Here is a 22,356-nt window from a genome sequence, read left to right on the forward strand (position 1 = left end):
TGGACTCGTTCCAGAGCCTCAACATCCTTCTTGTGGTGAGGGGCCCAGAACTAACACAGGATTCGAGGTGCGGTCTCACCAGTGCCGAGTACAGAGGGAGAATAACCTCCCTGGACCTGCTGGTCACACCGTTTCTGATACAAGCCAAGATGCCATTGGCCTTCTTGGCCACCTGGGCACACTGCTGGCTGCTGTTCAGTCGCCTTCAATGAACACCCCCAGGCCCTTCTCCCCCAGGCAGCTTTCTAGTCACTCTTCCCCTAGTCTGTAGCTGCACAGGGTTGTTGTGCCGTAAATGCAGGACCCGGCATTAGGCCTCGTTAAACCTCATCCCATTGGTTTCGGTCCAGCCTGTTCAGACCCCCTTGGGGAGCCTCCCCGCGCTCCGGCACATCCACACTCCCTCCCAGCCCCGTGTCACCGGCGAACTGGCTAAGGGCGCCCTCGCTGCCCCGACCCCTCAGGCCCGGCCCCGCCAGCCGAGCAGCGCCCCCTCCCGCCACCGGGCGGCGCTGTCCGCCCAGCGCCCCCCAAACCCGCGCCGCGCCCCTAGCGACGGCGTCGCCTCGCCCCGCCCCTAGCGACGGCGTCTCCTCGCGCCGCGCCCTCCCCCTCCTCCCACCCCGCCCCTCAAGTCTCGCGAGATCTAGGCGCCACCGCCTCGTTTTTCCCCCAGCGCAGCGGGGGATCTCGCGAGACCTGGCGGCGGCGGCGGCGGCGGCGGGTGCCGGGCGCGGGGTGGCGAGGGCTCGGCCGCGGCGCCGTGCGGGTGAGTGGCGGCTGGGGGCGGCCTTGGGCGCGGGGGAGGGCGGCCGCGGGGCCGGGGCCGGGGCTGCCCTCCCGCGGGGCTGCCCGTGGTTCCGCTGTGCCGCCGGCCCGGGGGAGCGGCGGAGGGAGGGCCCGGAGCGCGGCCGCAGCCACGGAACCGTAGAATGGTTTGGGTTGGAAGGGACCTCAAAACTCTTCTGGTTCCGACCCCCGCCGTGGGCAGGGACGCCTCCCACCAGACCAGGCTGCTTAAGGCCCCGTCCAGCCCGGCCTTGACCGTCTCCAGGGATGGGGCAGCCGCAGCTTCCCTGGGCAGCCTGTGCCAGCGCCTCAGCCCCTCATCGTGAAGAATTACTCCCTAATGTCTAGGCTAAAGCTTCCCTCGTCCTATCACTCCATGCCCTTGTAAAAAGGCCCTCCCCAGCTTTCCTGTAGCTCCTTTCAGATACTGGAAGGTCGCTATAAGGTTTCCCTACTCTTCTTCAGGCTGAACAACCTTAACTGTCCCAGCCTGTCCTCATAGCAGAGGTGCTCCAGCCCTCGGATCATTTTTGTGGCCTCCTCTGGACACCTTACAACAATTCCACATCCTTCTTATGTTGGGGATTCTTGAACTGTTTCAGAGTGCTCCAACCAGCCTCCTGAGGGGTTACAGCTGCCCGGGCCTGGCTGTGGCTGTTCCCCTCACTTGAGATAGGTTGTGTGCTGGAGCTTTTACCCTTCTGAAGCAGCATGGAAAGAGTGTCTTCATCTGGTTGCTGTGCCTTGAGAGCTCTGTTATGAGAAATGCCATGAGCAGGCTGAATGCAGCCTAAATTATTAGTTCTAATCGTATAATGTTTATTGGTAAAACCTGCACTTGCTGTACAGAAAGTGTTATTGCTGAGGACTGCCTGACAGAGATCATGTAATTCCTGAGCATGCTTATTTAATATAATCCCTGAGCACTGGTTTACCTACTCAAATGACTTCATAATGAGTTCAATATCCTTACAGTGCTTTCTTTCACATAACCGTATATTATTTGCAGAAAATATCGATTGCTTGTGTGATAAATCTGTCATTGTACAATCATGTGTTGCAATTTCCTGTCGTAAAGGTTGTTTTTCTTTTTAAATCTGCTTTTGTTGCTAGCAATTGCTTCTGCATCTTTTTCCTTTTTTATCTTTACCTCATCAAAAATGTCACTTCAGAACTCTGTTTTTTTCAGAAATTGGATCCAGTTCCATCATAGATCTCTTCCAGGTTTCTTCCTGTCTGGCTTCTTTGTGGTAGTGGTCAAGTATTGCATCTTTTTGTTCTTTGCTGTTGACTGCCTCTTACAAATTCGAGTATGTGCTTGAAACTTGGCTTCTTGGTAGCCTTTTGACTGTCATCTCTGTTCTCCTTATTTTTTGTTTGCCTTTTTTCTTCATGAATCATATTTAGCAATTAAGTTAAAGGCTACTTTTCTCTATTATTGTTTCAGTTTCAGTGATCCTTTTCCTGGAAGGTGCTGTCTTTCCATTTTCTATTTGCTGTTGCATTAGATGATACAAAAATACCATTCAAATTATCAGCCTCCCACTATTCACTGTTCATAACCTGATAGTTGGTTCTTGTTTTCTTTATCTGAACTAGAAATTTCTCTCCCTGTCATCTTGTGTAGGTTAGTTTGAATTCCTAGAGCTTGAACACAAGTACAGTCAAGAGGAACTGGCAGCTCTTTTTTTTTTTTACCCATTTCTCTGCAGTTAATGAAAACTGTTCCACTGTATTTGTTTTGCAGCTCTGTCAGTGTGGATGTCTTTGACTGGGTCTTTCTTGCAAAACATCACAGAGAATTTTTTTCCCATTAAGACACACAAATCTCCTGCCAAAAGTCTTTGCATGTTACCTCTTGATTTGTTCCATTTCTGTCTCAAAAACTCATTATGGTCTATTACATCCTGTGTGCAGCGATTGTTGCCATCTTCTGATGATGCTGTTTGAGACTGTTCTTTTGAGTCTTTTTCAGCACATTTGCATTTGTGTTTTTGTCAGGTGTCTTAATGCCAGGGCAACTGGGGTTTAAGAAAGACAGCAATTTAAAGAAGCTCTTGTATCACACTTCAAATTCCATTTTGAAGCCCAATTTTCCTTTTAGGCCCCACTGCATTTCAAAATGTTAATCACCTGATGTTTGGATGACGCTGCTTATTAAACTAGTCACAGATGTCATTACCTTTGGATTTTCTGTCACTTCACTATAAACTGTATGCTTTCACAGATCGTATGCTTGAGGCTGGAGCTGTTCTGTCCTGCATGCACACACAAAATCTGAAATCTCCTTATGTGCTTATTTCTTTCAGTACAGCTTTCTTTTAGCAGTGTTGCTAAAATCTTGGCCCAGTGCTGTTGTTTATCAATAAAAATGTGCATCTCCTTAAAATATGTATAAAATCAAAAAGCTAATTTAGAATTCATTTAAAATGTGAACAAGTATTTGAGATTTTTCTGACTCATTGAGATGAATTGTTACTGCTGGGTACAACTGTGGGCATAGACTTGGCTTGATTGTTTAAGAAACCTACCTGATGCTGTTTCATGCGATTCACGTTCTCAGTGATGCTGAGTGTTATGGAGCCCTGTGTCCATCTGCTTTCCATTTTATACTGGTGGGCCAGAGGGGACGGAGCTAGTAGCAGTGGCAAGGAGTTAGGTTCTGCTCCTTTTTCCTGCATTGATAACCATGATTCTGCTTTTGTGTGGGAGAAGTTGCTCAATCCACTGCGCTTTTCACTGGTACCTCTAGGCTCATCTTACACAATGAATCCTAATACAGAGGAGGAGTTAGGAATCATCTCCCTCTTCCTATTTAGGTTCCAATATCAGACAGATGTTTTATTGTCATGTTCCTCTTAGGAATTATGAAGTTAAAGCTTGCAAGATAGTCACTGGATATCCATTGCTCACAGTGCTATAGAAATAGGACTTATTATCAGCTTCCTGTGACTGCTTGATATTTTTTCTTTTTTTTTCCCTCTTACTCATTAGGAGAAGCTTCAATCCTAACCTATTATGTTAATATTGAGGCTGTATTGCCAAGGATATTTCTTAGCTATGCTTTAATTAGCATCAGTTTGATAACATTTCAATAATGATGATGTATAAAGCTACTTCATGTGGCTGAATGGCGGTTGCTATCCAGTTTAGTTTGCAAGAAGCTCACTTGGCAGGTATGGATTTCCATGATACATGATGTTTGCATTATGAGCCTGTGTACTTTGAACTGTGTTTTTAATTAGGATGTAATGTCACTGTGCTTGAATTCCCAGTAAATCTTGTAAGCTAGTTTTTGTTGTTGCTGCTTTTATGCTTTGATGACTACAGGCAGTGAACAGCAAGCTACAAGACTGTAGCCCCTTACAGAATGTCTACATAATCTGAGTCTTGGAGTTTGTGTCACAACTAATGCCAAGTTCTGTCCTAGCTGGTTACTTGTCTGTTGGATCTTTTTCATTATCCTAGTTCACCTTTACAGTGCATTTCAGTGATGGAGCAAGTCAGAGCAAATGAGCTTCTGAAACCTGTTCTACTTTAGGAAATGCTTTTGACCAAGGCTTAAAGCTGAGTAGCTGCCTGAAGTATTTCATGTTAGTTATCTGGATGTTGTTTTCTTTACTGGCAGCTGGAACAATCAATTCTTTGTTCAACCTGGTGAGCTGGTGTCCAGAAGATGACATCTTGGGCCTCTGCCTCAAAACTTCAGCCCATTTTAATCCTCTATTTTTAGTAAAACTCCAGAACTTTGCAGACTTAGAAGTATTCTCAGTAACTATAGTGGTTGACCTGAAATATAATGTTATTGGTTATGATGAGCTTTTCTTCTTTCCTGAAAGATTTCCAAGGAATGTTGAGGGGTTATTTTTTTCCCCCATCTGCAGTACCTTGAAGAGTGCAAGTCCTGCATCTCATAGAAGCAGATGTCCACTTCTGTCCAGAGTCTGATGTTGCTTAAGTCTTGCTTAGTCTGACGTGCATCTTTTGTGCATTATATTGGATCATGGCACAGAACTGAAAACACTTTAAGTATTATTTAACATAATCTGTTCTGTAACTATCACAAGTTAGTGTATGATGCATCTTTTCATGAGCTGTTCAAGTAGTGGTGCAAACACGCTAATTACTGCATTTTGCAATGCCTGAGGTGGCTCTACCACACGGACTACTAGCTTCCCAACCCTTCCGTGTGTTTGTCTTTACAATTCCCTTGTATTTCAGTAGTCTACAGCTTTCATAAGTTAATGATGATTCTGACTCCAAGTTAAAGTTATCAAATCTGAAGTGTTCCAGCTATCTGTGTTGAAAGCTCTGAAAATTAAAGTTTGCTTCCTGATTTCCTATTTTACACAATTATTCCCTGTGATAATTCTCTGGAACATTGGCTTTCTGCAGAAGGGTAAGAAATCATTCTTTACATCTGGAGAATTGCTTATTAGCTGCTTAGAATGACACTCAGTTTGGCGGTGTTTTGTGATGTACAAAGAATGTTTGGATTTGGCATAGTTTACTTTGTTTCATGTGCTCCCAGTGCCTTTTTGCCTTTACCAACATTTCAGATGCCGTTCCTTGATTTCATGGGAGGCGTTGAATACTTTCTGGGGCCATGTTCTCCTGCAGGTTTTTTTGGTTTTATGTACCAGGCCAGAATGTTCTGGGGAAAAAAAAAAGTTTTCTTTACTGCTCACAATGTGAATCCCTGAAAAAAACCCAAACAACAAACAATCCCAAATCATTTGAACACAGCTGAAACATTCTTTCCTATTGCAGAAAAAAGGTAGATTTGCAGAAACATTTAAAAAATTCGTCAGGAGGCCTAGTTAGTCACTTCACAGAATTTATACAGCATTTGCTAACTGGAAAATTTCTGTTTCCAGTAGAGAAAAGCATAAAAAAGTATTCCTTACTTATAGTGTCACAGGTACAACCTGAAATAAAATTGATAAATCCATTCATTTGTAACCTGCATAAAAGCACTATAAGCAGTGGCGAAGAAGGTAACAGAGAGGCTGCATTAAAGCAAATTGTTTCTTAGAGAACTGTTACTTGTTAAGAACCTGTTGAGTAGATCATGGAGGGAAGACCATTTCTTGTTCACAAGTTCTTAGTGTGACATGCCTGGAACTGTATTAGGAGTTTCACAAGATGCGGCTATGGACATTTCCAGATTGTTTGCTTATCATAGCTGTGCTCTAGTTCTGAGGCATATGCCCATCTGATACTTCATCAGTGACACTGCTGGGGTTCCACAACTGCTTTAAGATGGGAAGAGGGAATACTGTTGTTCATGAGGAGCTGTCCCATTTATTTCTGTCCTTCTGTCATCTGTTGTTTGAAATGGCTTAAGCTTGTAGCTGCATAGCAAAGCAGGTTGAAGAATGAATCCTAGCAGATTGAAGAACAGATCCTACTTAAAATCATCTTTTTCCTTTCAAGTGTATGTGAACCTGTACTCTCCTGTTGAATATATCACTTTCATTAATTGAAAGATGAGCAGAAGGCAGTAGGTGTGAGTCAGTTTATGAAAGTGATTTTAAATTGTCCTTTCAGTTGCAGTTCTTGTAAAACCAGCTGCTTTTACACGTCAGTGCAAAAGCTAGGTTTCAAATACTGATGTCCTACTTTAGTGAAAAAAATAAGAACTTGCTGCTGGATGATGTGTTTCTGATCAGATGCCTGCTTTGGTCTGTAGCTGGGAGGATGAGGTGTTCGCAAGTCCTTCAGATAGTTTTAAAGGAAAGAGAGAATTTGTGGAAACAAACAAAAGCTTGAGAAGAACCGCATGGTGCAAGATGAGTGTCTGTGTGGTGCTTCAGTGAATATGGGAGTTGAAGCAGGTCCCTGCGACAGTTAGTAGCTGGGAATCATTGTGGACTTGGAGCAGTGATGTTCTGCTGGGACGTTGCTGGTCCTTACTTTTTGTTCTAAACCATGTTGTTGTCACAAGTAGTGAGACTCACTGTGTGTTTTGCTGTAATGACTCAATCTAATTAACACAATTTGCTTCAATACAGGATAGAAGTTATCTTTACTTTTCTATTGCTTGCGTCTGAAAGTGGTGTGTCATATTGCAACCGAGTTCTGAATGAGTGCTGCTGAAGTAACTCACAACTGGATTTATAAACCTTCCTTCTCCTTGTCTACTTAGTAATACTTTTTCTGTTCTAAAATAGGTTCTAGGTTTCTTGTTAAGCATCTGAACACACTTGATAAATGTGTGTAAATCCTATAACTTTCTATGTTCACGTAGTATCGTCACATACTGGCCGTGCTTTGATAACCTGGATTTCCAGGTAATACACAATGAAATGCTTGTTGGGGCTTTTTGCTCTTTCTTTTTTTTTTTTGGCATGAAAAAGTTGTGCATTTCCTGTAATTTTAAAGTGTTTTTTTCTTTCCTGACTCTATGTGGACACCTGACTGTACCAGTCTTCTGAAGAACCCCAGCCCTGTGGTAGAGATTGTATACTTGCTATAAAAATCTTTCTTAGAACTAAGCATGAAAGGAAAAGTCATATGCAACTAACGTTTTCAAGAAGCTTGTTCTCTACCATTCCCCTGTAATAAGAATTTTTGGGTCTAAATTTAGCTGAGAGCATCTAAATTTGTCAGAAGAGATTTTTTTTTTATTTTCCATAGCTGGAGGGGCTTTTTATTTGAAAATCTGCCTTTTTTTAAAGAAGTCTCAATTCCTTTGGGATTCAGTTCAATAATGGCTAAGTTTCATTGACTGAAATAGAAATATAAAGAGGAGGGGAGATACAATGTTTCTATGATACTTAGCTTGAAATTTTAGAGAGACATAGTAGGCTTATCTTTCCATTATTCGGTAGGCTTATCTAGCTGTAATTAGATCAATTTTTTTTTTTCTCTCAGATGCTGTACAATCATCAGCTGTTCACTTGTGGCTGTTTTTTTGTTTTCTTAACCAGGTCATTCTGAACTGTACAACTCTCTTGACACAAGTGTCACTTATAGGTACGACTGAAACACCAGTCACTTAAGAATGACAGTCACAAGGTTATTTTATCCGAGTGAATTTTAGTGGGAGTTGAATATAATATTGAGTCCCAGTCAAGAAAGAGTAGGCTTATAATGTCTGTTTCTCTATTAATTTTTTTGTCACTTTTCTGCAAAAGACAGTGAAACTGGACTACATTCAGGGTTTCCAAGGATTTCTGCTGATTCTGTTTTGGAGTAAAGACTTGGATGTAACTGTTTGTTAATCTTAATTCTGTTTTACTCTTGGGGAGCCATTCAAACTGTAAAACCGTTGGTCTCTTCTACAGTAAGGATCTTTCTTTGAATTAGCTTTGTACATTTGAAAGAAAAATATGACCTGTTTACCTTGTTTTTTATAACCAGTGACTTTTCTGTTTGGACACAGTGAAATGAATTGTGGCAAAATTGAATTTGTCTTCCATTATTTATGGAAATATATTTCTTATAATAAAATACTTTATTCAGTGCAGGTGTCGTCAAAATGTGTAAAGGATTGTCATGCAAGCTAGAAGTTGTGCTTCAGTATATCCTATTTTCTGTAATCTGTATTTAAAGAAAAAAACTAACTACACTAAATTCTGCATGTCTAACTTTTTCTGTGTGGCATTATTTAAAGGTAAACAATGCTTTCTTAATGTAGGTTGTGAGTGCTGCATGTGTGCTTTTCAGAGCAGTAGTGTGAGGAAGCTGACAGTGGAATGGCAGGACGGCCTCATCCTTATGACAGTAACTCCAGTGATCCAGAGAATTGGGATCGGAAATTGCATAATAGACCTCGTAAGCTTTGTAAACACTCAAGGTAGGTGCTGTGTACCATCTATTGCATCTCAAATCTACAATAAAGGTCCATCCTAAAGGCTACTGTATCAGGTTGTGGCAGGTCCTGTCATAAATTTTGTAGCTCTTTTGATAAGAAGTGCTTCTTAATTCTTAGAAAAGATATGTCTTAATCTAACTGATTTGTTGGCTTCCTTAATCTGTGCTTCGATTTGTTTTGCCATGGATGGGATTTTAGTCTTTTATTAAAAACTAAATGCCTTGTGTTCATATCAAAGACACCAGCTAAGTGGCTGAATATGTGAATTTTTTGAGAGTGGTTACAGAAGTTACTTCCTTTTTTTTGATTTTTAGTTATTGGTACACTTCTTGAAGTAGCATACTTAAGATATGTGCAGCTTGTTCGTAGTGATAACTAATAGTTGCTTGCATGCAAGTATCACGCTCTGTTGCATTTTCTTTATAAAGGTGTGTGTCAGATCTTGCTTTCACCTGCATGCATCACTGTAAGAAGATTTTTTAAATACTTCTTGATTTGAAGATATTATGAAGTTAATTAGTGTTTTTCCAGCATATAGCGTTCAAAAAACAGACTAAGCAAAGCAGTTAGTCACCTTGCAAATGTATGTAAAGAAGCACATTACTGGAAATATATATAAGCATCCAAATAAGTGTGTATCTTCCAAGTACTTTGCCCTTTAAAAGTGCTAAATATAACTATAACGTCTCTGTTAGCTAGCTAAAATTGTTAGTGATTTAAGCTTTCCCATTTGCAAGATGATGGGAAGGGAGCTAAGGAGCTCATTCAATAACAGCAGTTGAATTCACGCTTTTATTGCATAGTTTCAGATAAACCGGACTCAAGTGTTGCTGAAACTATTCTATGGGCAATTAAGATTGTGGGTTATTTTCCTGTCATTAAATCTTGGTTAATTGTGAGACATCCAACAGCGCAGGAAAAAAGAATGCACCGATAATTAAAAGTCTCACAGGGAGACCCACATAATTATAGGCCAGTCTGTGATGTGAATAATGGAATGGTTAATGCAAAACCCAAGATGCTGGCTGGTGCTACTGGTCAGTATAGGCATATGCAATCTAGCTTTGTACAGTTGATGTTTTTAAAGATGATGTTGTCTGGTATGTGGCTAATGTGTGCTGCTTATTAAGGATCAAAATGTGATGTGGTATCAGCAAATGAACAGTGTAGGTGGAGTAGGGCATTGCATGTAAGTTGAGGACTGCTTGCTGTCAGGTCTCAAGTGCAGTTGTAAATGGGTGATTCATTTCAGAGTGCAGTTCATGCAGTCATCTCTGAAACCATGCTATCTCCCTTGACTGAGTTGGAATCAAACCTAAAACTGATATTGATGCAGGTGCCCCATAAAACAATGAAAAGGACTTGTTAATACCATGTGATCTGAGTGGTTTGATGAACTGGGTGCAATTAACCATGCATTCTTCATATAACTGAATACAAAACTAAATGTTTTGGAACAAAGTGCAGGCCATTTTTGTGGACTGTATCAGCTCCACCATTGGTACTATTGGCACTGTGAAGACATTGTCTCACTCGGTGGTCAACTGAACATAAAACCTCCAGAAACATCAGATGCTCAAAAGAGCTAATGTAGCTGTTGAACGTATAGTGCAGTTATTGGAAGTCTTGGTATCAGAAGTACAGGGGAGATTTGACTAGAGGGGATTCTGAAGATATAGTGTATATATATGTATTTTTAGACAAGGAAAACTCAAAGGTTAAATAATGTCTTTGTCAGTCTCTAAAGATCCTTGCAGAAACAGCTTTATGATGATGAGCTTTAGTCAGCAGGCAAACTTGTAATGCACTGGAGTAGGTGAGAGCTGAAGCTGGGTAAATCCAGTCCAGAGAAGAACAGTGCACATGTCTTACCATGTGTGGTCTGTTATGGATTATCTATTTTGGGGAAATGTTTAAATAAAAAGCTGTGCAGCTTTCTGAAAAGAGTATTTGATGCAGATAGAAATTAACTCAAGGAAGTCTGTGGCCTACGGCATTCAGAGAGACTGCTGTTGATCACTTTGTAAGATAAAGGCTCACGTCGGAGGGTATAAAATCTATGCATTTAAAATACTTGCAGCTAAGTAAGATGTATTTCTGGAAAAACACAATTTGCCTTTTGAATAAAAACTGAACAGACTGTTTTATGGAAGCTTTTAATGTGTATGGTTGGGATAAAGTATTCAAGCTAATGTTGTGTCTTCTTTCCCAAATAACACAGAAGCATTTTGGAAAGCTTTGTGAATGAGAATCCAGATGATAGTTTGAGGTTGTAATAGAATAAGGAATAAATTAAGGAAAATATTTTGTAACCTTGTTCCTTTGAGATACTCGACTCCTTCAGTGAATCCAATTATTGGAAAATAGTGTACTTTATTCAAAAGCTGAAACAAAATAATTGGATTTTGAGTGGCTGAATATAGACATAGTACTAGAATTTCTAACTTAATCAGCATTTTTTCTCCAGACAAGAGAGAGTTTGTATGAAAAATACAGTTTGAGGGGGAAAAAAGTGCTTTTGGAGACATAAGTTCTAATGCTAGAACTTGAACATAACTGCGTTGTTGAAAAGTTTGAGTACTTCAGTCTTATTTGTCTTGTACTTTCAAAACATGCCTTATTATCATAAGGAAAAAAGTAATTCCAGTCTGAAAAGTGTAATGGTGAAATAAGCACTTTATAATAAATCTCAACAAGGGAGTAATATTTAAGATAGATGCTTAGCTTGTCACTTCTGGATGCTTTGGAGTATTTAATCCTCCAGCCTTAACATTCTTAAAATAGCTTAGATAATTTTGTAGACTCATAGAAAACAGACTGGGACTGTAAGCCGTCCCCTCATGTGTAAGGCTTAGGTGGCAGCAAGGGTAGCCGCAGGACTCGCTCACTTCACTCTGCCGTCTGTTGGAGGCGAAGGATACACAGCAGAGTGGTCTAAGGATATGTACGTATCGAACAGTTACAGAGGTTAGCATTATATCTTTTTTTTTCTAGTTTAGTGAGCAATTTTTGAAATTTCTGGCGAGTTGTGCTATCGTTTTCTCCCCTTTTTCTTACTTGCTCTGAGGTGGGCAATATAATGGAAAAGTCCAAAGGGGGAGATTAAGAAAATAAGGGCCAAAAATATAGTGCAAATGATTCCTGGTATAACCATAAGAGTATACAGGATGCATTTATATGATGTGAAAGCTGACTGTAACTAATGTTACAAATGGTCTTGTTTGTCAGGCTATTACAAAAATCTTGGAGATGCTTTTTATTTAAGTACCGGAATAAGATGGAAGAAAAGTTTCAGGAACCGTATGTTGACTAAACAGTGACTAAGCTTCGAGCAAATGGTCTCTGAATTCATATTTGCAGTATTAGGTATTGCTATTCTGTGTTTTCTATTTAATTTTTCATTGGTTAACAGCTTCCCACATATAATTTCTCTACAGTGCTCTAATTTTTGTTGTTGTTGGAAGCCTTTAATTCTAATTCTGTTACACTAAGTGCTTTCTCTGGAGTTGTGATGAAAAATCTGTGACTTCAATTTGCCTGTTCCTTAAGATTTATCCTGGATTTAATTCTCTAAATCTGCTTCTGTTTTAGTCCCATTTTGATAGTTCCTTGTTTGTTCATTCTGTTCAGATAGTATTAGATGCAGAGTCCTGCCTGTACAAAATGTGGCTGTACTGCAATTTTGTTGTCATCAGTGTTGAACCTCTTGAATCTTTGAAAATCTTAAGCTGCTTTGAAAATTTTTCCACAGATGACAAGTTATTGTGCAGATGCTGAATGCTGGGATTTTTTTTCCCTAGTATTGTTTTTGCATGCTGGGAGGATGCATTCATGGATTGTGAATTGAAGGGCCACTTGCCTCAGCATTTTGTACATAGATGGAGCATCAGAATGGAATGATATCAGAATTCATAATCTGTTTTCCACTGCGGGATGGGTTTTATTTCTCTTTTTGTAAATTGGGTTTCCGAAGCTGGACATTTTATAACAGAGGGCAGACCACACAATACATGGCATGGAAGGAATTAGACCTACTTTCAGCAGGGGCTCAGGTCATAGTCTGTGAATTACCATGCATCATCTATTTTAAGTTAACTGTGAACATGCCCGCCCTTAATTGCAACATGGTATTGGCAGATCAGGATCTCTTCATCTAGATTTTAATAGCACCAGGATGTGAAGCCCTCAGAAGAAACTGAGATGAGCTGGGAAGACGTAGTCTTTGACTCTAGAAAAATGGGCTGCACTCGGTGACTCAACAGCATCAGTCTAATATTTGTAAGGTATCCAAGGCATAGTGAGTGGTCTCGCAGTTTTGTGCAGCTGAGAAGGAAAACTTAGTGACTTTCTCTGCGAAAGCACATTCTAAATCCTCCTGAACTTGTCCAGCACTCAAATGACCTTTTCAAAATATCATCAGATATTATTTGTGGTGGACTTGGGCATCATGCAAACCTTGACTTTCAATTAAGACACAAAGCACTTCAGAGGTGAAGCTCTTATGCTCAGAACTATTATGTCCTAGAATGGTTATGGAACACTCTCTTCTGTGGTGTTGGCGGCTCATTTCTGCTCTGCCAGTTTGAATTTGAACTTCTGGATCTGTTTAATAGATTTGAGGTACTTTGCAGCTCTGAGGAGGAGAATGTGGTTCTGAGTTTCTTAAACATTGATTTTTTAATTTTTTTTTTTACCTAACATCCTGTTTTGAAAGTGGAGTGGGAATTGGTATATAAATAAAACCAAGCGGAGTTCTTTTATGGGGGTCATATATTTGTTAGCTTGACAGAAATCATGAGGTGTAAATGTTTACCTACGTGAAGGTTAGTTTCTTGCTTCTTGAAAAATCCCTTTGGCAACTGAAATGTCATGGGATTTTTTTTCTTTTGTCATTTCCTTCCTGAAGTGGAACTGAATTACTAAGAAATGTGTTAGTCACAGTTGAGAGGGCCTGCTGAAGACCAAAATTATGTGAATATTTAAGAATTTTGGAGCAGGAAAGCATTCATGGAGTTGCTGTGTTAAGCTGAGGGAAGATCCTGTAGCACTTCCTAATTAAGCAAAGATAATTCCTTCTGAGGGCTCCCTTACTGGAGGTTGAGCCTCAGGTTAGGTGTGACTGCTGGACCGCACTTCTGCAAGGTGGATGGATGCATGTCCTGTCCTAAGAGGTAGTTTTGTGGGAATCATGAGCTAATCCATCAATAACTGAAAGAACCTGTGTGCACTTATATTTTTCTTGTTGCTGGGGAACTGTTATATTGAAGGCAAAAAAAATGCCAGGGAAATGAAGTTTTTCCAGCATACTTTCTGTACGGCTTATTATAGCAACATCTTCCATGGCTTGTTTTGAAGGGAAGAAAAGGCATACAAGACTGTGATGGTTATTCTGCCTCTGGGGCATGAGGAGCATGGTTGTGTGAATCCTCACAAGACCCTAAAACCAGGAGAAAATTCACTGGCTCATGTAACTAAAATTGAGTGAGCAGAAATTTTCCTTCCATGTCTGAAGAGCTGACTCAAGTCCAGAATGTCTGTGCTCTCCTGCATTTCTAATCACATGTATCTTGTTTTTCTTATAGACTTCCTATTTATAACAAGTCTTCTGCTGAACAATCCCCTTTATTCTTTCAGCTTTCATCATACTTTAATTTCCACTCTACTGTTTGTAACATCTTGATTTTTATTTATTGTAAGACTTGCTTTAAACTGTTCCTCTGGTGTATTGTGGCTCCTTAAAACAGCCTACAGACATTCTAAGAAGAATTATTTGAAAAAAAGATGTAGCATAGTACTTATTTATACTCCCACAAAGAAAAAGAACCTTTAGAAAATTTTATCCTGACACATAATGTGCTTTTTGTGCTCAGTGGGTTTGGCTTATTGTCAAGCATTAGATGACCTATTGATGTGAGGATGTACTACATCAGGACTCGATGAACTGATTTCTGATCAGTAAATGTACTGATTAGTGTAATTATATACTGGTATTTAGATTGTCACAAACTGTAGCACATCCTACCCGGCTTAGACTTGCTGGAAAAATGATGTTTGTAGCTCAAATAATGGAGGCTGTGCTGCCCTGTTCTCACAAGGCTATTGCTGTTACCTGCTTGTGAACTCAGTGAAAGTTGAGTTCATTTTAAATATTAATCCAGGCAGACTTTGCAGGAACAAATTAAGTGTCTCCTGAAACTTGCATGGATTTGCCTGTCTTGAGTGATCATGATCACAAATGAGAGATGTGATGAGAAAGTTAGCAATAACCTTTTCAGATGTGGTGTTTGTGTGCTGAAACCCGACAAGCTGGCAGGACTAGAAATAGCTTCACAGATGGTACTTGGCACGGTACCGAGCAGCTCTCCTCTCGCGCGCTCCCCACCCTGCCTGTCAATCGCGGTACCCAATGGCTGCTTCGAGATGGAGAAACAGCAAGTATGAATTCAGCTCACAGGAGGCTGCGAGGTCAGACGTCAGTGTTGCACTACGCATGGCTGAGTCGGTGACTGTGAGAAATTGAATTGAATTAATATCTAGAGGGGTTTGCGTCTTTGAACACTTAATGGACTGTATAGCTACAAGCTCTTATCCTTGAGGGGAAGATGATGGAGGAAAGAATGAGGCTTGCTGATGGTGCATTGAACTACTGAAGAAATGGTGGAAATACCAAATATGCTGAACTTAACAAGTAATGCCAAAGGATGCTGATCTGGCTTTCAAAGCTGCCTTCTTGGAAGGAACAGAATTACTTTGTGCTCTGATTTCAAAATTATTTCCATGCTTTTGTGTTTCCTCCCTGACAGATACAAGAGGAAGGTGCGTATCTGTTAACAGGAATAATCTGTGGGCATTGTTCAGGAGAAGAATGAGGAAAAGGAAAAGTACTGTCCTTTGTGTGCACTGGTCAATTGAAATGTCTGCTGACAAAGAACAGTCTTCAGGGGGAGGAAGAGGGGCATAAGCGTTGTCATTGTGTGAGTCCTAGTAATAGGAGCAGAAGAGATTTCTTTTAAAGCCTTATAGCAGTATATCTGTAATTTAGTGTATAGATAATGCTCTGTGTCCTTGTTCTACAAGTGTTGATTATGTGAATCATCCTAGGAAAGGATTGGATCCAAGTTTATATTTTAAGAAGAGTTAGTTAATATAAGTTTTATAAGGTAAATGAAGGAAAAAGAGTAAAAATCTTGGTTAATATTCCACTGCTATATCCTTTCATTTAGAAGAGGTTTTCGGGTGGATTGGGGGTAACGTATATGTTGGTTTAGCCCCATAATTCTGTGTAGACAAGAGCCGATTTTATAAGACAAGTATGTTTATTGGCAGGCAGTATTCAGTAGGATGCACATGAAGTTTTTGTATTGGAATAAATGCTAATTGTTTTGGCAGTAGAGTTATTCAGTTTAATGACTTCTTCTAATCACTAGTAATGTATTCGGAGCAATATGTTATTATGTATAAAGACAAACTGAAGCTCTTTCCACAGATGACTCCAAAGCATCATTAAATTGAAGAGCACTTACATTTTTAAAAAAACAACTCCTCCCTTACTGTGAAAACCCAAACCTTACCAGTACGATAAGTGTACCGTTTTGATGGTACTTTTTTCCCTTCTTTACATCATATAAGTAGGTTTGCTTAAATAAAGCCTTGAGCTTATTTGGTTTTCTTTGTAAGGCTACTGCTTTTTAAGAAAATGCCTCTCCCTTTACAAAGGCAAAGCTTCCTTGATCTCTTACTTGAGTGGTGAAAATAAATTCTGTCACTGACCTGAAGTTCTCAAATAGTTGCAGTGCTAGTGTCTCACAGTTCTTTCGGAGACAGGAAGGTCTGTAAATTGAATTTGTGAAGATTGTTGAAACATCCCAATTTTCATATGATTGGGTGTGCTTTTCCCCCTTGCCCCCCTTCCCCCCCACACCCCCCGCAAGTACTTGATAAAGCAAGACTCTTACACAAGTTGATAAACAAAAGGTACTAGATGATCTATGTGTATGGGCCTTTTTCCAGCTTTAGTGAATAAGGAAATGAGGCTGTGGGTTTAATTTTTTTTTTCTGTCTTACAGTTTTAAATTAAACACAATATGTTAAGTGTGCAGGAAAAGTATCATAGGCTGGTGTTGTACCTCAGTCCTTGCTCACGGTTTCCATGGCACAGTACACAGCTGGTGGTCATCAGCTGGGAAATTAATTGAAAGTTGACTTTGCATATATTCTCAGAGTGAGATAGGGATCTGAAACCATAATGACTTTCATGGAGGCTTAAAGGAGTGCATTGTGCAGAGCACCATTGACTGTTGTAGGCTGAAATTACAGATTAATACAGGATGGTAGCCAGGTGCTGCATGAGACCAATGTCTTCCTGGCACTTTTAGCTCTCAGCAGTTCACTGCTGTTTGAGAAGTCCTGGTGTTTTATCTGGTCTGCATAATGCTTCCGAACAGTTTGCCTTTTCTTGCTAAAGGGGCAGCTCTGCTTTTGTCTGTCACTTTTCCGTTGGTGTAGGTGGGTAGCTGCCTCGACATGACTCTGAGCTCCCTAGTGAGTGCCAGTTTGGCTGCCTGCGTCGCTGGGAACAGGTGTGTATGTAACGTTCCATTTTCCACAAATGGAAGGACTTCTAGAACAGAAGGCACTGCTAAGTCTTTGTTAGCAACTTAAGAAATCAGTATTTAAAATTATGGGCAGAGAGAGAGAGTGAGTGTTTTCGTCTTGGTCATGCATGAATTAAAGCAACTCCTAACAATTTTTGCATTGTTGGTATGAAGCAAAGGTTTTTGCATTTCCCTGCAGAAACAAAATCCTGTCCCAATGGCTTTGTTGAGGGGAATGGAAACAATATTATGATATCAACAAGTTCTTCTATCAAAAAAAAAAAAATTTTGTAATTATGATGTCTTCTTTTTTTTTTTTTTGAACCCTTATGACATCTTCTGAAGCCTATTTGCAGGAAAATTTGAGCCACAAATTGTCTTTCATATGTACTGGTCACAGATGTAGCCACTTTTTCAGGCTAACTGATAGAGTAGCTCAGTGGCACAGTTCTGGTCAAATGCTGCAGAGTAAAGCCAGTGAGACTCTTCTGAGGTGCTAGATTCCATCTATTTATTTTCTTTGTTCAGATTTAAATGCATTTTAGGTGACTTGTTTATTGTAGAGCAAAGTTGTATTTCAGTGGTAGGATTTATCTGAGTACACATGCTGTCAAAGAATGGAACTTTAGACTTTGTCAGGTGTATCCAACGAATCGAAGAAATTTCTGTGTGCGTGTTCTGTGACTCAACAGTGATGAGATTCAAGATTGACATTTTAGATGGGTGTTGTTTAGATGAGTGAGGACTCGTGATTCACCTGGTGCCGTCTCAAGCCAAACTAGTTGAATTCTCAGAAATCTTGCCATTTTGGCTTGCATCTTGCATCTTCTGGCTAATAGATAATGCACCAGTCTCAGTTAGCATCTGTTTTTTAAAGCGAGGAAAGTACATTGTAGAAGCAGAGTAAATGAATGATGTGGCCAGCTGCACTTCGAACAGCTCTTTGAAATTATTTAATCTGTTTCAGAAACGATTCATTTAATATTTAAGGATCCTGTCCTCCTCCAGCTGGCGGCCTCCGCCTCTTTCGTAGCACAGTGTGCTGAACTGATGGTTCATATGTTTGTGCTCTGAAGGGGTGGCCGTGGCTGGAAGCAGGAGGCACGTTAATCTGTACGTGCTGGCCTGCTCCTCCCGGGCTTGCTGGCTGTTTGTACCAAGGAAGAAGTAGCCCCAGTACTGATGCTAGGAAGATAGAGCTGAAAGAGTTATGCACTGTGTGTTTAGCCCTTGATTCAGACATGACTAAGGAGGAAGCATGATGCTAGCTGAGTCAGTGTGACTTCCTGTAGCACCTGGTTTTCTCAACTGTTGTAAAGAGATTATTAACTAGGATTTGCCCTACTTCAGTGTGAACTCTGAATCACTGCTCAGAGGAGAATGTGGCTTTAGATGGTTTTCTGGATTAAGAATCACATTTTAATTACCTTCTCTGTTAAAGGCTAATTCATGTGTGCTTTGCCAAAATGTCTGATGAGCCTGTGTATCTGTACAGTGGTTTAGTTTACTTTTCTAGTGTTTACCTGATTTAAAGCAACTAGAGCACTTTAGCTATTGAGGAAATAATGGGTCATATGTTTTGATACTATAAAACGTGGCACCTGCAAAACTCTTGGTTTCTCACAGCATGGTTAGAAGTATTATCAGGGCTAGGATCAAAGTGCTACTTTAACAAAGGCCTAATCACATGGGGCTTTATTAGGATTTGCTGAGATATTTTGTCACAGGACTGCCTTGTATGTGTTTGAGCACTCCGCACACATTCCCACGCACCCACCCCCTTTGTGGGGTAGCTGGTTATACCATGATGAACAAATATAGATGTGCAGATGAGATAGAGGTGGTTCTTGTTTTGGGTTGGTTTGTTGGGGTTTTTTTTTTTGCCTTTTTTTTTTTAAAAAAAAAAAAGTTTGACCATTTCTTGGGAAGTTTAGCTGTAGTAGTAGTGGATATCATCATATATAAACAAGGGTTTTAATTACAGGCTGTAATCCACATTTCTGATAATTTGAGGGCATGGTTTTTATGTGTTAGAACAGTTGTTCTTTTCCATGCATATATGCATACAAAAGTGCATATATTTTCCTAAATTTTTTATGTTCTTCAAAAGGAGGTTTGCAAATCTCACTCTTGCTAACTTATGCACATTTCATTTTCGTAATACAGAATTTATCCTTCTCTAATAGAGAAGTACAACAAGTAAGGAGACACATTAGCCATGCTGAAATGCTTTGTCTTAATACTTTCGGAATTGATTTGGAAGTCCTGAGGAAAATTCCATTTTCTTTTAATGAAAATGGTTGGATCATCTTTATTCTTGGACTCCAAGTCTGAGCATTTCCAGCCATGAGCAAGGCTTGCAGTTCTTTTTCCTTGTTCAATAGACCTTTGGCTGACTTCACATGCTAAAGATGCATGTCTTATTGCAGCATATTTTAAGCTTGGCAGGAAGTGGTATTGCAGTAGATTCTCTCTGCACCAAAATTCTGCTTTATGGGATACAAAATCCTTCCTTCATTTATATGTGGTGGGAGAAGCTTGTGTTCCTTAGGTGAAAGGTGTATTTCTTATCCTTAGCATCGTGCTAATGCTCATTTTGTGACAATGTAAACTGCATTAGATCTATCATAGCCTATTTGTTCTGTTTTAAGCTACTCATCAATCACTGAAACCTGAAGCTAAAACATGTCCTGCGAGATAGTAACTTTTATAAATAATCTTGATTTTATTTTTTTTTGTCATTACTTCTAAGCAACTTAAAAAGAGGTCATTCTGCTCAGCTTGCTTGTACAGTTCATGCTTTTAAAATTTGTTGCGCTTTGCTTAGCTAGGTCATTATTTTTACCTCTTTGTGTTCTCGAATCCTACAGCATTCCTAGCAGTCATATTTAAAATCTCTTGGTAATAGTCATGGGATTTGCAGGCTGCAAGCAAGTGGGGCAGTAAAGTTCCTGTGGGAAATTATGACCCTTCTGTATTTGTCAGACTTTGTAGCTGTGCAGACATCCGTCTTGGTTATCCAGTACCTGAGGCTTTTGGCAAGTTCTTCAGTTAAACCCATAAATTAAGAATGTTGTCATGCCCACACTTGAAAGGCAAAGAGCAAAGGAACTGATTTAGGAATTCCAGTGGGGTGCAAGAATGCAGAAATGTGTTGTCCTGATATAAAAATTTCTATTAAAGAGTACGAATAAAAGGCATAAGTATTTTTTGCTAAAATTCAGCAATAGCTGTTGTAAGTTGATATTTAATTTTTAGATAGTCTCTAAGGGTGCTGTATCTTGAAACTGACTGGGTTTGTCGGTAGGCTTACTATTAATTGTGCAATGTATTTAGCATCTTAATTTAAGGAATATAACTTAATTTAATCTCCGTCTAAAAAAAACTGTATACTGATTATTAAAATTGCTGGTTTAGAACAAATGTCCCACTTGTTACTGACAGTGCTGTAGGTCTTGGCTTTAATAATATAGTTCAGATGTTTGCTTTATGGCTTAGTGTTGTCCCTTCTAAGAGTATCTGAAAACTGAAAAAAAGAATGTACAGAAATAAACCCTCATCTGTTGCGTCTTGATGTATCAACTGGTTTAAGGCTCAACACCTTTGTAAAAGGCAAGCTGCAAAAAAAGCTGAGTCAATACTAAAAGCCTGTTTTGGAGAAGAGTTTTCCAAAATGAGGCTTCATTTGGAAAAGATACTCCTAGCTTTTAATTTCATGATTTGATTAGAGCATTTAATTTAACAGCAAGAATTAAATTAAAATGCTCAGTTGCATTTGACTTGGTTGTTGTGGAAGGCATTTCTGTGAATACAGGTTCCCAGGCAGGTTCAACTGATCAGACAATGTCTCTGTAGATCACACAGCAATTCTTGCTGTCTACTTAATTTTCAAAATCGTTGTTCGTGTTTGTAAATAGGAACGTGAGTACAACAAAGTAAATGGAGGGGGATAATATTAATCTTCAAAACATGTATATGGAGTGTGAATGCCTTTAAAATTTAAATGTGTTATGTTTCCACAATTTTGAGATGCTGAATAATTTCCCTTATTTCTATTTTCAGCACCTCATCTCGCATTGCTAAAGGAATAGACTACACAAAAATGAGTCTCCATGGTGCAAGTGGTGGACACGAGAGATCAAGGGACAGACGCAGATCAAGTGACAGATCTCGTGACTCCTCCCATGAAAGAGTGGAATCCCAACTCACTCCATGCATCAGGAATGTTACTTCACCAACAAGACAGTATCATTCTGGTGTGTTCAGAGCTATAGCATTTCAGGATTAAAATTCTTTAATTACTATTTTGTTAAGAGACTACAATAAAAAATATTATTTGTGGATGTCAAAACGTACAGATTTCTTACCTGTGCCCTGGGCTTTTGAGTATGCTTTTTTGATAGGTCATAAGTCTCTTCAGAGAGTTATTCCTACGTAACGCTCATATTTAGTTCAAATCACAAGAAGAACCTCGAGGCAGTTGACTGAACACTCCCCTTTGCTTGGTAGGGTTTAGGTACTTAGAAATTTAAGTGACAAAACTTGGTTTGTTTCTTTGATCTACAGCACTAAACACAAATTTTGATACATATCTTCTATGGTAGGTTATATTGACTTGCTGTTTCAGTACAAGAACGCTATATTTTTCTTATAATGGCTTTTGGGAGAGAAGGTGGCTTTGATGTATGTGGTAGAAACTTCAGGACCTTTAACTAGAATAGTTTTAATTGAAGGAATTTGTACTTAGCTTACCGAGCTACCATATTTCATGCCTGGAAAGACATAAACTGCATGCAGCTCACGTAAATCTGATTTAATTTTCTGGTTTTTCTCCTTCTGCCTTGTTCCCACTTAAGATCGAGAAAAGGATCACAGTTCATCTCGACCAAGCAGCCCTCGTCCTCAGAAGACTTCTCCTAATGGTTCCATTGTTAGCATGGGAAACAGCAGCAGAAACAGTAGCCAGTCAAGTTCAGACGGGAGCTGCAAGGCTGGTGGGGAAATGGTATTTGTGTATGAAAATGGAAAAGAGGGAGCTCGGAATGTAAGAACTTCTGAACGAGTAACACTCATAGTGGACAACACCAGATTTGTTGTAGATCCTTCTATATTTACTGCACAACCTAATACAATGTTGGGCAGGTTTGTATCTGT

General features: G+C 39.8%; 1 protein-coding gene across 3 annotated transcripts in view; it reads left to right on the forward strand.

The window, feature by feature from the left end:
- Positions 1–711: 711 nt before the first annotated feature.
- The window catches only part of BTBD10 (BTB domain containing 10), a 29,389-nt gene continuing 7,744 nt past the window's right edge, over positions 712–22,356 (forward strand). The window contains exons 1-3 of one of the 3 annotated variants that reach the window (XM_069857539.1): positions 712–769; positions 21,265–21,458; positions 22,059–22,344. In XM_069857539.1, the coding sequence (XP_069713640.1) occupies positions 21,305–21,458; positions 22,059–22,344 (440 nt within the window). In that variant the 5' untranslated portion in view covers positions 712–769; positions 21,265–21,304. Of the gene's footprint in view, positions 770–8,411; positions 8,591–15,082; positions 15,425–21,264; positions 21,459–22,058; positions 22,345–22,356 lie in introns of those variants that run through there. The other 2 variants (XM_069857538.1, XM_069857537.1) reach the window with 2 other exon arrangements.

This window comes from Phaenicophaeus curvirostris, chromosome 5, assembly GCF_032191515.1.
Source record: "Phaenicophaeus curvirostris isolate KB17595 chromosome 5, BPBGC_Pcur_1.0, whole genome shotgun sequence".
Lineage (NCBI taxonomy): Eukaryota > Metazoa > Chordata > Aves > Cuculiformes > Cuculidae > Phaenicophaeus > Phaenicophaeus curvirostris.